The sequence below is a fragment of the Culex quinquefasciatus genome, chromosome 3, assembly GCF_015732765.1.
Source record: "Culex quinquefasciatus strain JHB chromosome 3, VPISU_Cqui_1.0_pri_paternal, whole genome shotgun sequence".
Lineage (NCBI taxonomy): Eukaryota > Metazoa > Arthropoda > Insecta > Diptera > Culicidae > Culex > Culex quinquefasciatus.
In genome coordinates, this window is record NC_051863.1 from 82,857,139 (window position 1) to 82,873,529 (window position 16,391).

A 16,391-nucleotide genomic window follows, 5' to 3' on the forward strand; every position below is an offset into this window, starting at 1 on the left:
GTTGAATGTACTCTCATTTTAGTTGATTAAAATTTGACAGACGCCCCACAGTGGGCGAAACGGAACCCAAAATCGGACTTAATTGAACGGGGCTGGTTCCTTATGAAATATAGTGTTTATTACACTCAGCCAAAATACCTTTTACCAGCCATAAGGATACCATATCGAGAAATTAAAAGTGAGAGTGTGTGCGTGCAACATGGAGTTAAACTTTTCAAATTGCCATGGTAAGCTTCACAGCAACTTCACAAAAAGTTTAACTCCATGTTGCAGATTTGACAGCTCGATAAAAATTTTCCATACATTAACCATATAGATTTCATAGAAGTACTGAATGGATAATTTTTCCATAAGCAGACCTTATGAATTTAATGTAACATTTGTGTTACGTTCATAAGAAAACCTTATAAAATTCAAATTTTGTGAAGCTAGCAGGTTTTTGTTCTTATATGGAAATCTTATGAATATTATTTTCTCTCTCTTTAAATTGTTACTGTATTCATTTGACTAAAATTTGAAGGTTTATTTCTGTTAATTTACAAAAAATAATGCAATTTGTGACAAATTAGATTCAAAGAGTCACATTGCTGGTCGGGGTCGTGTCGGTATGCAGCGACCGCTGGGTGTGGAGTGTCTCACGATGGCCGAACCGTTTCGGGACGAAGTCGCAAGCGTGAACCTGATCTCTGGGGGGGCGGGGAGTTCGTCCGAGTGGAGACTGTATGGAATCTTGAGGTATATTTCGCGCGGGTAGATCGGGTACTAGTCACAGTTAAAACGCTCGTGTTCGTGGATCTGCTTGCAATGCACTATGGGGTATTTCCATATAAGCGAGCGGCCAAAAATATTTTTTTGCTTTTTTGTGACTTTTTTGTGTTGTTTGTACTTAGTATAATGAAAACAAATGAAATTTGATATTTTTCCAAAAAAAAGTTTAATTTTCGATTTTTTCATATATTTGAGGCCACATGCATTAAAGTGGTGAATTTTAATATTCTTGCTCTGTCTATTTGATGCACGGAATGGCGGTTTATGCTATGTTAAAGTTTCTGATTTACGTTCAATCTCCCTCCCCTTTTTCTTGAGTTAAAATCCACCTCTCTTTGAAGACACCCCCTCCCCCCCCCTCCCCCTCCAATTAAAATTTGATTTTTGCGGTGTTTTAAAATTTTAGACGGTTTATTTTATGGAACATTGTATGGGAGCGTTCTTTTATTACGTAACGCGAAAAATCGGACTTTTAGACCCCCTCCCCCCCCCCTCGTAACAAAATTTCCATACAAATTTTAAAAATTTTGTATGGAGCGTAACACGGCCTCCGACCCCCCCTCCCCCCTTACTGCGTTACGTAATAAAAGAACGCTCCCTATGGATTCTCGTCCACGTTTTTGGTTGATCCACTTGCAAAATTCACGTTTTCCACGATAAATTCTTCTAAATCAAAATCACTATGTAACCTATTGTCGTTAGATTACTTAAAATATGAACTTCTTCTATGGGCTTTTGTATACCTCGTTTTGAAGCTACAGAACAACGTGCGTAGTTTTTCCTCTGTGGTTTTTCCCTGAGTTGATCATGTGATGGTTCTGCAATGTTGTAATTCTTACAAATATACTCGAAAGCAGTTCCCACGTTTTCAGAATAGTGCTTCGTTATATCGTACAGGGACACTACGGTATTATTATCCATTCAAAAGAACACAACAACGAACTGATACGAATATTCGACGAATCGTTTCTGTAAAATACTTAGAATAGGAATTTCTAATTTTATTAAACGTACCTAAGTACCAACAAAGTCATGAATATCAAATCAATTTCAAAACATACACAGCAGGGTACGTCATTTCTGCATCCGCAGGTAAATAATGTGATTTTAACCAAGCGTATACGCGAAATCATTAATTTCCTTGCATGAATCAAAATGTTCAAAATGGCATAACTCAAAAAGTGCACATAAGTGCACTTTGAAATTTGGAGACAAGTTAGGACATGGTTCAAATTTTAAGCTGCAAAATTTTCAGATCGCACAAATGCACACAAAAAAAGTACTCCATTAACAAAGTTGAAAAAAACTAAATTTTGAATAAAAATCCATCTTTTTTGATTTTTATTATTTTTTAGCCTGTAAAAGTGTGTTTTGTAAAATATTATTGAAAAGTTGAATCAATTACCTTTCTGAATATATATAATGATGCAGGAAAAAATACATAAACAGCTACACAGTACAACTATGAAAAATAATCATTTTTTTGTCAAAAACATGTTTTTCTTACCATTTTCGCCTTTGAAGGTCTGCAATTCAGTGAATTTTGAACCTACAACTTTCAAGCTCCGGATTTTTCTTAGTTAGAATGTTTATTTTCGAAAAAAAATACCAAAAAAATAATTAGAGTATGTCGGTTTTTCGATTTATGGCCGCCTGAAACCCCATAGTGCAATGATGGATCATTGATGTGCTTCTCGAGGGCTGTTTCGTCCACACAGACGGTTGCAGAAGCGGCACTGATACTTTCGCTCCCGCGCGATCGTACCGGAGCGTTTCTCCCAGCTCTTGCATCGTGATGCCGTGGTCGCGCTCTTGATGACGGACCGCCAGGTACAGCGAACAGTACTGCGCCAGAAAGAGGCCGCGTTGCAGACATACGACGGTGATCTCGAGTATGTTTCCATCGTAAATGGCTCGCTGCTCGTCGATATCATACTGCTTTTCTCCAAATTGATCATGATCCTGGATCAAAAGGGTTGAAATGATTACTATTTTTTCTAAAAAATCTACTTTAAACCCTAAAACTTACATATGCACCGGGTTGGAAGTCGTTTGTCGCCTCTTCAAGGTAGTCTTCGTTAAAGTCGTCGTCGCTGTCCGCGACGGCGCGTCTTTGCTGTCCAGCGTGCCCACCTTTTCCGACAGGAACTCCTCGTACTTCTCCAAGGTTTCCTCCTCGATTGTTTCCTCGAAGAACCCGACGTGATCACCATCTCCACTGCCGGCGACATATTTCCCGAACTTTATGGACTTGAGTTGGCCGCCTGCTTTTGGTCAAATCGTTGTTCGTTTTCCTGTTTAGAAAAAGTTAATTAATATCGAATCTAGCCAAATTAGACAAAAACCTCACAAATCAACGTTACCTTCAATCGTTCTTGGCGGCCACGCCGGATCCACTCTGTAGAACTCATGCCGAGATCTATCTCCGGGAGTTCCTAGTGGATGTCTCTGACGAGGCCGGTGACCAAGTTACAAACCGTGACTTTTCCGGAGCGTCGCAACTTCCACCGCACCAGCTTGTTGTTCAAACACATTCCGGTTGTCGTGCTCCGCTACGCTCCAGATGACGTACGATGCCAAAACTCCGCGCTCCCCGTCGTCAGCAAGTTCGAATCCAGACCTCCGGCTCCCAGGGTTCGATAAAACAATCTGTGAAAAATAATTGTTAGAAAACGGAATACTTCACCAAAAAATCAATTATTTTTAATATACTCACATTTTTCCATTTGCTGGTGGACATTGTCCCTTTGCTCTTCGTCTTCGCTATTTCCATTTTGAATGTTATATGGTTTTCTTATGACTTTTTCACATAAACAAAGTCAATGATAATCATAAATTAACCTTATGAATTCTACTCTTATGCAATCATGCTTATAAGGCAATCTTATGAATTCAAAAACAGAAGATTTCTAAGGGTGTTATATGGTGTACCATATGTATTTTAAAAGATGTTTTGGCTGAGTGTACGTAAAAAAAATTCGGGGAATCGATAGGTGATGGTTTCATCCACCGCACGAAACGGCAAAGGGTCCATTTGCCCCAGTTCCCCATGTTTTACATTTTTTTCTTGAAAATCGGTCTATATTTAGAGCGGAGGCTTTATGCGGCCATCCATAATGCACTTAACTTATGTGAAAATGTCCCAAACATTCTTCTTCCTCTCTGACTTGCTTGCGCTGCCGCTGCTGCCCATTTGATTTTTTTTTCTTGACCGGTTCCTTCCGAAGTGCGTATACCGCTTTGAGGAAAACGGATTGATGATTTGAACATGCGTGCAGTGTGCACACTAAAGTGACAAACAAATTTAAAATTTTGTAAAATCTAAAGAGATACCCCCTGGCTCGATCCTTTAGGCAATCGAGCAATTAAAAGTGCAACATGGAGTTAAACTTTCTGTCAAGCTTCTGTGAAGTTTACCATGACAGTTGCGAAAGTTTAACTTCATGTTATCGGCTCACATCTCTTTTTTAAATTTCTCGATAATAAGTAGGTAACTGTGCCAATTTTGAGCCAAATCGGGTAAGGTTTAGGCGAGGGTTTAGGGGTCGCTTTTTCTCGTTGAAGTTTGTATGGGGAAAATCGCGAAGATGTATGGTGAAAAACGTCTTTTCTGTATTTTTCTGTCAGGCTAGTGCATTTGTGTGTTAGCTTTTACATGGAATAACTTTGTCGAAGAGTGCGAAGAGAATTTGTTTTCAAAAAGCCGTAAAAGCCAATTTACCAAAAGTCATTTTTGCATCGGTACTTAACTTAGAAAATTTCACTTAGTTTGAATCAATGGAAATGAATCTGATCTTCTACAATGAAAATTCGCAATTCGCAATTTTCAGTGTAAGAACGGGCCTTGACCGATCTTATGCACTAGGTTCCCGACGAACACGCACTGCCCTTACACCTACATCTCACCCTTGCTCTGAGTCAGTACGAGCAGCACGCTAGAACACGCTTTGAGTGTTCGTGCCAGGCATGCACACCTTCTTTTCCGGTTACGCATTTTAACTCGGCCGGGGGTGGTACATTACGTAGGGTTTGATGTAAGTATAAGCGCCTAACCATTTAAAGTGTGCCTATTAACTTTCATTAAAGCAAAAACTGTTTTATTTTTAGTTTGAATTCAAAAACTTATTGTTATTTACTGTGTATTGTTTTCTCCTGAAATCTTCCCTATTGTTGAGTCTGTTTATCTGTTGCTATTTCTTTTGTCGCGGTGTTTTGTTACAATTTTTGGTCCTAAGCATGTCATAAAAGTTTACCAAAAATACAATAGTAATACTTGTGTTAATCCTTTAACCATTCCATAAATTGAGTAAGGGCTCAAACCTCACTTGTTTGAAAAAAGGGTGAAGATTGAAAACAATAGACAGTAAAAGAGAATTTATTTTATAAAAATCAAGTATCAATAGTAAGAGAATGATGAGCGTATTTTGAAAAAAAAAATGAGAAGCTAGATGTATTAGATGTAAAATTAGACAATAGTTAATAAATAGAGATACAAAACAAGCTTAGATTATAGTAATGATAACACAGCGTAACAAAATATTTTTTTTATTTTTTGGCAGCACGAAAAAAAATGCTCCTCTAGGGTTCGGCTTCCCGAACAAAATGCAACCTGGCGCATATTTTTATTGTTATCCTAACTCGAGATATTCAATGCAGAAGTTTTGCATATGAATCACCCCCCGTCGGAAAATATTTTTTATTTTGTTTTCTCTGTAACTTCTGATCAATTAGGTCTTTTTGGACGCTTCCGGTGTCATTCGACGGTAAATTGTTAGAAAAACTCAAGATTTGGTCCCATTGGCCGGTTCCGTAACCGGTTCCGGAGGAAATCCGGAATATTGGCCAAAACTGTGCAAAAACTTCAAAATTTTGAAGTTTTTGCTCTTAATGCGAAGTGAACGCACTATAGCATAAAACAATCTATACAAACTAAAAAATGTTGGTCCCAGCATGTTTGAAGGTGTTTAATTGAAAAGGTGGCCATTGAGAACCGGTTCCGGTCAATCCGGATCCGGAAACTCCGGAAAAAAATAAGCAATATTTTCACAATTCCAATGTGTCAGACAGATATAAATAAAAGTGTTGTTGAAGCATTCTTTGCTACTTCATATTCATATGACCACAAAAACATGGCCAAGTGGCCAACGGGAACCTGCTCTGAATGTTCCGGATCAGGGAACCTGTGGAAATTATATTTTTTTATTAATTTTATGAAGCAGTTTTTATTAAGACATTTTCAATGTATCTGGAAAAATCTGAATTGATTCAAAATCAAAATCAGAAATGTGGCCAAGTGGCCAACGGTAACCCGTTCTGAATGTTCCGGATCATGGCACCAGTGGACACTTGACTTTTTTAATTTTAAAGGCAGTTTTTATTAAGAAATTTTCAAGGTTTCTGGAAAAATATGAATTAATCCGAAATCAGAATCAGAAATGTGGCCAAGTGGCCAACGGGAACCCGTTCTGAATATTCCGGATCAGGGAACCAGTGGTCACTTGAAATGTGCATTAATTTAAAATAGCATAATTTAATTAGGAAATTTTCTAGTTTTCTAGAAAAATCAGAATTAATTAAAATCAGAATCATAAATACGGCCAGGTAACCAACAGGAACCCGTTTTATATGTTCTGGATTAGGGAACCAGTGAACATTTGAAGTTTTTATCAAGTTTTCAAAAAACATATTTAGATTAATGAAATTTAAAAATTCCTGTAAAAATTAAGAACATATTCGATATCAGAATTAGAAATATTGCCAAGTGGCCTACGGGAACTCGTTCTGAATGTTTCGGATCATGTTACCAGAGGAAACTTGAATTTTTAATTAATTTTATAAATGCATATTTTAATTAATGAAATTTTTAAATCCCTGGAAAAATCTGAATGTATTTAAAATAAGAAATAAAAATGTTGCCAAGTGGCCGACTGTTCCGGATCAGGAGCCAGTGGTCACTTGGCATATTTTAATTAAGAAATTTTCTAGATTTCTAGAAAAATCTGAATTTATTTGAAATCAGAATTCAAAATGTTGTCAAGTGGCCAACGAGAACCTGTTCTGACTGATCCGGATCAGGGAACCAGAAATCACATAAAAAGTTTATTAATTAAAAAAAACATTTTTTAATTAAGAATATTTCTATATTTCTAGAAAAATCTAAATTTATTTTAAATCATAATTAAAAATGTTGCCAAGTGGCCAACGAGAACCTGTTCTGACTGGTCAAAATTTTTATTAATTTAAAAAATATATATTTATTTTACTGATTTTTTTAAAGTTTTGGAAAAAATCACAGTTTATTTAAAATCAGATTTTGAAATATTGCCAAGTGGCCAACGGAAACCCATTCTGAATGTTCCGGTTCAGGGAACCAGTGGTTACTTGAAATGTTTATTAATTGAAAAAAGCATATTTTAATAAGGAAATTTTCTAGTTTTCTAGAAAAAATCTGAATTTATTCAAAATCAGAATCAGAAATGTGGCCAGGAACCCGCTTTAAATAATCCGGATTAGGGAACCAGTAAACATTTGAAATTTTTATCAAGTTTTCAAAAACATATTTTGATTAATGAAATTTTAAAATTCCTGTAAAAATTAGAATATATTTAAAATTAGAAATCAAAATGTTGCCAAGTGGCCAACTGTTCCGGTTCAGGGAACCAGTGTTCACTTGACTTTTTATTTGTTTATTTTATAAAGTATATTTCAATTATGAAATTTTCTAGATTTCTTGGAAAATCTAAATTTATTTGAAATCAGAATTGAAAATGTTGTCAAGTGGCCAACGAGAACCTGTTCTGACTTGTCATAATTTTTATTATTTAAAAAAATATATTTATTTTACTGTTTTTTTTTATTTTTTTGGAAAAAATCACAATTTATTTGAAAACAGAATTAGAAATGTTTTCCAAGTGTCACTTGAAATGTTTATTGATTTTAAAAAAAGCATATTTTAATTAGGAAATTTTCTAGTTTTCTAGAAATAGCAGAATTAATTCAAAATTAGAATCAGAAATGTGGCCAGGTGACCAACAAAAATCCGTATGAAATGTTCTGGATTAGGAACCAGTCCCAGAACATTTGATTTTTTATTAATTTTAATAAAGCATATTTTAATTTTTTAAATTGCTGGAAAATCTGAATTTATTTAAAATTAGAAATATAAATAATGTCAAGTGGCCAACGAGAACCTGTTCTGACAGGTCACAATTTATATTAATTAAAAAAATACTGATTTTTTTATTAATTTTGGAAAAAATCACAATTTATTTGAAATCAGAATCAGAAATGTGGCCAGGTGACCAACAGGAACCCGTTTTGAATCTTCTGGATTAGGGAACCAGTGAACATCTGAAATTACTATCAAGTTTTCAAAAACATATTTTGATTAATGAAATTGTAAAATTCCTGTTAAAATTCAGAACATATTCGAAATCAGAATTAAAAATGTTGCCAAGTTGCCAACGAGATCCTGTTCCAATGTTTATTAATTTAATATATAGAATTACTTTTAAGTTATTAAGAAAAATATTATCAAGAATTACGAGAATTTGTTTTTTCCATTGATTGCAATGTAAATTTCTCATTAATAGTTTTTTTCTTTTTCTGAAAATGTTTGTATTTTCTTAATACGAACCGTCGAAAAATTAAGATGAAGATTATGTAGAGATTATTTTTTAAATTCTCAAATAAAATTAGTACTACACTTAACTCATTTCTTAATATGTCCGCCTCTGAATATGTAATTTCTTTTGAGTTTTGAGTAATGTTTTTTTCTAAATTTAAACATTTTTGGCGAAAAATAAAAAGATCAGAACATTCAAAAATTAATGCTCCATTATTCAAAATTCAAATTTCATCAATTCGAAACTTTTTTTTATATTTTAATAGTTTTTGTAAACAATTTTTTTTTTAAATTCAGATTATTTTTTTTTCGAATTTCTAAAATTGTAATTAAAATTGGATTATATCTAAATTCAGAATTTTAAAAATCTCCAAAAAACTTAAAAATCAAAAATTCAAAATTTATAGAAAAATTCGAATTAAAAAAAAATCAAAATTGAAAAAAAAATCACTATTTGAAAACTAAAAAATATAAAATTTAAAACAATTTTGCAAACAAAAAAAACAAAAATCTCAAAAATCGCAAAAAAAAAATAAATTCTTAGATTTTAAAATTCTTAAATTCTTAAATTCTTAAATTCTTAAATTCTTAAATTCTTAAATTCTTAAATTCTTAAATTCTTAAATTCTTAAATTCTTAAATTCTTAAATTCTTAAATTCTTAAATTCTTAAATTCTTAAATTCTTAAATTCTTAAATTCTTAAATTCTTAAATTCTTAAATTCTTAAATTCTTAAATTCTTAAATTCTTAAATTCTTAAATTCTTAAATTCTTAAATTCTTAAATTCTTAAATTCTTAAATTCTTAAATTCTTAAATTCTTAAATTCTTAAATTCTTAAATTCTTAAATTCTTAAATTCTTAAATTCTTAAATTCTTAAATTCTTAAATTCTTAAATTCTTAAATTCTTAAATTCTTAAATTCTTAAATTCTTAAATTCTTAAATTCTTAAATTCTTAAATTCTTAAATTCTTAAATTCTTAAATTCTTAAATTCTTAAATTCTTAAATTCTTAAATTCTTAAATTTTAAATTCCTAAAATCTTTAATTTTTGGAAGAAAATATTTCAAATATTGGAAATGCAATTTGTTTCGGAATTATTCGAAATTAAGTGTGGAATATGGAATATAATCTGTATTAAAATTCATAGATTTTGAAGTTTTAGAATTTCTAAATCTAAAATTCAATTATATTCAAATTTTAGATTTTTTTTTTGAGCTCATATTTTGAAGTTAAATTTCATTTAATAGATTTTTAAATTTTGTTTATATTGGTTTATAATTTTCTATTTCGTTTATATTGGTCAAAATTATTGTAGTGTCCCTCTGATTCGCAAAAAGAATTTTTTTGTGACACTTTTCTTGACGACTCTTTAGGTATTTTTTAAAATGATTTTTTGCTATCACTCCTTCAAACATAAAACGAGTTAAATTTTTTTATCAAATACTTTCTTTATTAGTTTTTTCTTTGGAAATAATGTTTCTTGAATGTTTGTCGCGATTTTTTTTATATGGCGTGAATTTCGCGCGGATTGAGGTTTCGGTCAGCGCGGAATTGGCGCGGATTTTCTTTCGACTTTCCTGTAACAACCCTGCATGTCCACTGGTACCCTGATCCGGAACATTCAGAATGGGTTCCCGTTGGCCACTTGGAAATATTTTTAATTCTGATTTCAAATTAACTGTGTTTTTTTTTTCAAAAATTTAAAAAAAAAATCAGTAAAATAAATATATTTATTTCAATAATAAAAATTGTGACTAGTCAGAACAGGTTCTCGTTGGCCACATTTTCAATTCTGATTTCAAATAAATTTAGATTTTTCTAGAAATCTAGAAAATTTCATAATTAGAATATGCTTTATAAAATAAAAAAAAGTCAAGTGAACACTGGTTCCCTGATCCGGAACAGTTGGCCACTTGGCAACATTTTTATGTCTAATTCCTTTGTGGACCATCATTCAGTGAGGTACTCCTGGATTTTAGCTCCTGAAAAGTGCTTAAAAAGTGCAAAAATGCCTCAGGGCAAGAAAAAGAGGCGGTCCTCACCAGCAGGATCGGCAGATTTGAAGAAGCTAAAGAATGCCGAAGCGCTACCTGCAAAGCCAGGCAGTTTGAGCAAGGACGCTCAAAAATTGTCTGGAAACCAGTTCGCTACCCTCCCTGTGGACGTGAGCGAGAAGGAAGAATTTGAACGACGGGAAAAGTTGCCACCCATTTTTGTGAAAACATCGTCATCGGATTCGGTGCGAAAGTGGCTGACCGGATTTATCAAATCTGGTGCTTTACGAGCTTCCATTCGCTTGTGTGCTGATGGACTCAAAATTCTGCTACCTACCAGAAAGGATTACAACTACGTTCGGGATTTCCTGAACAACACAAAGATTGAATACTACAGCCATGACGATCCAGGTAAACGCCCCATGAAACAGGTCCTCCGAGGCCTGTACGACATGGATGTGAGTGTGCTGAAAGAAGAGCTCAAAACTCTTAAGTTGAACGTGATCGAAGTCTTCAAGATGACGAGACACAACAAGGACATCAAGTATCGTGATCAACTGTACCTGGTTCATCTCGAGAGAGGATCGACAACGCCGTCTGAGCTGAAAGCAGTTCGGGCAATTTTCAACATCATCGTGACTTGGGAACGTTATCGCCCAGTGCACCGTGACGTGACACAATGTTCGAATTGCTTGCAGTTTGGACATGGTGGAAGGAACTGTTTCATCAAGAGTCGTTGTGCAACCTGCGGAGGTGACCACAAAACTCAAGCTTGCGATACAATCAACGAGAACATCGAAGCGAAATGCTTCAATTGCGGCGGCGACCATTCTACCAAGAATCGGAGCTGCCCAAAACGCGCTGAGTTTGTAAAAATTCGGCAGCAAGCGACGACGAGGCACCAACCAAATCGTCGCAAAACACCACCAGCATACACGGACGTGGATTTTCCTGCTTTGGCGTCACCAGGAGCAGGATCTACTCGAGTGGTTCCAAATCTGCAGCCATTGCCGTTGAATCAGCGGCAAAGAGTTGCAGAGCATACAACACCTCCAGGCTTCAGTCAGCAACCGAGGGAAAACCAACCAGCATCAACGGATGAAGGCAGTAGTGACCTGTTTTCACCACAGGAACTTCTGAACATTTTCATCGAGATGACAACAACTCTGCGTGGTTGCAAAACTCGCCAGGAACAAGTAAGAACTCTTGGAGCATTCATCTTAAAATATAGTTCGTAGTTTACTCGTTCTAGTGATTTTGAATATTTCAATGAATTTATTTTTTTAGTTTTAAGTTAGGATTAGTTGTTAAAGTGATTTTTTTTTTCTTTTTTACCCAAATGTATTCAATTCAATGCAATAATGTAAAACAATTTGAAGCAAATAAATGAATGTGATCAGTTAATAATAAAACGAAAAATACAACAAAGATGAAGAGCATGTAGCCATACCACTTATCATGTAAAAGAAATGTAATTATTATAAGAATGTTCAATAAAGACATAATTAATTTAAAAAAAAAAAAAAAAATTTTATGTCTAATTTTAAATATATTAAAAAATTTTCAGGAATTTAAAAATTTCATTTATTAAAATATGCTTTTTTAAAGTTAATAAAAAAAATTCAAGTGTCCTCTGGTTCCCTGATCCAAATCATTCAAAACGGATTCCGTCGGCTACTTGCCTAATTCTGATTTCAAATATGTTCTGAATTTTTAAAGGAATTTTAAAATTTTAAATATTTTAAGTGGAATTATTGAATGTCATTTATTGAAATATGCTTTATTAATATTAATAAAAAAAAATCAAGTGTCTTCTGGTTCCCTGATCCGGATCAGTCTGAACGGGTTCCAGTTGACCACTTAGCAACATATTTAATTCTGATTTTAAATAAATTCTGAATTTTTACAGGAATTTTAAAATTTCATTAATCATAATATGTTTTTGAAAACTTGATAAAAATTTCAAATATTCACTTGTTCCCTAATCCGGATCAATTAAAACGGGTTCCTGTTTGTCACCTGGCCACATTTCTGATTCTGATTTTGAATTAATTCTGCTATTTCTAGAAAACTAGAAAATTTCCTAATTAAAATATGCTTTTTTTAATTAATAAACATTTCAAGTGACTACTGGTTCCCTGATCCGGAACTTTCAAAATGGGTTTCCATTGGCTACTTGGAAACATTTCTAATGCTGTTTTCAAATAAATTGTGATTTATTCAAAAAAATTAATAAAAATTCAGTAAGATAAATATATTTTTTTAAATAATAAAAATTGTGACTAGTCAGAACAGGTTCTCGTTGGCCACTTGACAACATTTTGAATTCTGATTTCAAATAAATTCAGATTTTTCTAGAAATCTAGAAAATTTCTTAATTAAAATATGCCAAGTGACCACTGGCTCCCTGATCCGGAACAGTCGGCCACTTGGCAACATTTTTATTTCTTATTTTAAATACATTCAGATTTTTCCAGGGATTTAAAAATTTCATTAATTAAAATATGCATTTATAAAATTAATTAAAAATTCAAGTTTCCTCTGGTAACATGATCCGAAACATTCAGAACGAGTTCCCGTAGGCCACTTGGCAATATTTCTAATTCTGATATCGAATATGTTCTTAATTTTTACAGGAATTTTTAAATTTCATTAATCTAAATATGTTTTTTGAAAACTTGATAAAAACTTCAAATGTTCACTGGTTCCCTAATCCAGAACATATAAAACGGGTTCCTGTTGGTTACCTGGCCGTATTTATGATTCTGATTTTAATTAATTCTGATTTTTCTAGAAAACTAGAAAATTTCCTAATTAAATTATGCTATTTTAAATTAATGCACATTTCAAGTGACCACTGGTTCCCTGATCCGGAATATTCAGAACGGGTTCCCGTTGGCCACTTGGCCACATTTCTGATTCTGATTTCGGATTAATTCATATTTTTTCCAGAAACCTTGAAAATTTCTTAATAAAAAACTGCCTTTAAAATTAAAAAAAAAGTCAAGTGTCCACTGGTGCCATGATCCGGAACATTCAGAACGGGTTACCGTTGGCCACTTGGCCACATTTCTGATTTTGATTTTGAATCAATTCAGATTTTTCCAGATACATTGAAAATGTCTTAATAAAAACTGCTTCATAAAATTAATAAAAAAAATATAATTTCCACAGGTTCCCTGATCCGGAACATTCAGAGCAGGTTCCCGTTGGCCACTTGGCCATGTTTTTGTGGTCATATGAATATGAAGTAGCAAAGAATGCTTCAACAACACTTTTATTTATATCTGTCTGACACATTGGAATTGTGAAAATATTGCTTATTTTTTTCCGGAGTTTCCGGATCCGGATTGACCGGAACCGGTTCTCAATGGCCACCTTTTCAATTAAACACCTTCAAACATGCTGGGACCAACATTTTTTTAGTTTGTATAGATTGTTTTATGCTATAGTGCGTTCACTTCGCATTAAGAGCAAAAAACTTCAAAATTTTGAAGTTTTTGCACAGTTTTGGCCAATATTCCGGATTTCCTCCGGAACCGGTTACGGGAACCGGCCAATGGGACCAAATCTTGAGTTTTTCTAACAATTTACCGTCGAATGACACCGGAAGCGTCCAAAAGACCTAATTGATCAGAAGTTACAGAGAAAACAAAATAAAAATATTTTCCGACGGGGGTGATTCATATGCAAAACTTCTGCATTGAATATCTCGAGTTAGGATAACAATAAAAATATGCGCCAGGTTGCATTTTGTTCGGGAAGCCGAACCCTAGAGGAGCATTTTTTTTCGTGCTGCCAAAAAATAAAAAAAATATTTTGTTACGCTGTGTAATTTATAGGACAGATAAAGAATTATTCAAATAAATAAATTCGCAATAAAATCAAAAAAGATTAGGCGAATGATAAATAGACTTGATATTACTAGTACATTAAGGAAAAGTATATTTTTAAGAAAAAAAAACAAAACAAAGTTTGTTACAGCAGTATCAATTGATAGAAAAGAGTGGCAAAGCTTTGAGAGATAAGAGAATCAAAAGTTAGTAAAAGTAAAATCAAAAGTTGTATATTAAATAGAAGAATCAGTGAAGAATTGGGAATCAGAAGAGCAAAATAAAAATAGGAGAAGGTGGTAGCTGAGAATGAAGAGAAGAGAAACCCCGTTGTGCGATGTTTCAGGTACATCCACAGCAGTTGACTCAACATACTGCGAATCAAAACAATACCGTCTACAATCACAATTACATCTAACAGAACTACGGATGTAGTTAGTTACGCTCCTTCCAGGATGTACCTTACGTGGACGTCAACCGAAGCGCACGCAACAAGGTCAGTGCCATTGCATGCTCTTAGATATCAATCCTTGGCCTGCATCTTCTACAATGAAAAGGAATAAAATTAGAAACTTGACGTATGGTTTGGAAAATTTCAAAATCTACGGTAAGTTGACGTTTCCATATCAAAGGTAAACAAACAACTGCATAGCAACGTATATCAGCCCAGCAAATTTTCTAAGTTGATTGTGGATGACGAACGTAAGTTGCAGACTTTCCTAAGTAACTACTTTACTTAGATGTTCTAAGCTAAGTGATTGTAGATAGGCCGTAAGTTGTGTACATTTTCTAAGTTTTACTTTACTTAACTATTCTAAGCTAAGTGATTGTAGATAGGCCATTAGAAATAGTACGTAACTTACTGTCGTCACGGTAAGTTGACGTTTCCATATCAAAGGTAAACAAACAACTGCATAGCAACGTATATCAGCCCAGCAAATTTTCTAAGTTGATTGTGGATGACGGCCGTAAGTTGTGTACATTTTCTAAGTTTTACTTTACTTAACTATTCTAAGCTAAGTGATTGTAGATAGGCCATTAGAAATAGTACGTAACTTACTGTCGTCATCTACAATCAACTTAGCAAACTTGCTGGGCTGTTATACGTTGCTATGCAGTTGTTTGTTTACCTTTGATATAGAAACGTCAACTTGCCGTAGGTTTTGAAATTTTCCAAACCATACGTCAAGTCACCAATTTGCTTACTTTATCATTGTGGAAGATCAGATTCCTTTGCATGGATTCAAATTCCTACGCTAAGTACAATTTTCTAAGTAAAGTGATTGTAGATAGGCCATAACTCAATCGGAATTCTGAAACGGAATTCAATTCGAATCGTTTACGTTTTCCGTTTCAAACGCAAAACCGATTCCGTGTACGTACCGGTAATTTCGTTTGAAACGAAATACGTAAACGATTCGAAATGAATTCTGTTTCAGAATTCCGACTGAGTTGACTGGGAAGGATTTCTCTGTTAATTATAATGCTTTTACGAATTTGTCTGCTTTTTTTACATGCATATGATACAGTTAAGACTTTCATACAATTTTCAATGCCAGAATAATCAATTTGAAAAATATCGTAAATGCAACTTCCTAATCTACGTGTAAAACAGTATCGAGGCTGCCATAAGGACGCAGGCCAGGCCAACCCAGGGAGACTTCCGTTCGCCAATACGCGCCAACTTCCAGAAAATGCCCAACATTCTGTGAAAAGAAAATAAAGTTGAGAAACTCAGCAGGCCAAAATGATGCTCATTCCCACCCGGTCTTTTTACGGTCGATGATGCTCGGGAAGAGTGATCGGAGGTAGGCGCAGGTGCAGATCATCAGCAGAATCACCGACAGCAAGCTTTGGAAGTTGAATATCGCACTCTGCAACACGAAATGAGAGCCGCTTTTGGTTAATGACTTAAATTAGAAGTGTGAGATCAAACTTACCATGTTTACAAACTTTAAAATATCCGAATATCACAAAAAAAATTGAAATTTGCGAAACAAATTTGTGTCCCGATCGACCATCGACGTGACGTGTTTACTTTTAGAGCTGTCAAAACTAGTATGCTAAACTCAAGCAAAACATTGTAAAACGGCCATTGTCATTTTTCAAAACATTGAGAAAAACGAGAATGAAATTTGCAACTAGTAATTCAATTCCTATTTTAAGAAA

The 16,391-nt window shown here is 33.9% G+C and overlaps 1 protein-coding gene across 1 annotated transcript; it reads right to left on the reverse strand.

Annotated features, from left to right (window-relative positions):
• Window positions 1-15,718: 15,718 nt before the first annotated feature.
• LOC6033997 (protein kish) lies at window positions 15,719-16,292 on the reverse strand. The gene is made up of 3 exons (XM_001844332.2): window positions 16,163-16,292; window positions 15,987-16,096; window positions 15,719-15,928 (listed from the first exon to the last, which is right to left on the reverse strand). The coding sequence occupies exons 1-3, from the start codon at window positions 16,163-16,165 to the stop codon at window positions 15,823-15,825; spliced, it is 219 nt and encodes a 72-aa protein (XP_001844384.1). The 5' UTR covers window positions 16,166-16,292; the 3' UTR covers window positions 15,719-15,822.
• Window positions 16,293-16,391: the final 99 nt, after the last annotated feature.

Excerpts from the sequence above, each read along its gene's own strand:
- LOC6033997 (XM_001844332.2), bottom strand. Across the intron at positions 15,929-15,986 it reads ATCGACCGTAAAAAGACCGG|AATGTTGGGCATTTTCTGGA; the intron begins GTGGGAATGAGC and ends TTCTTTTCACAG.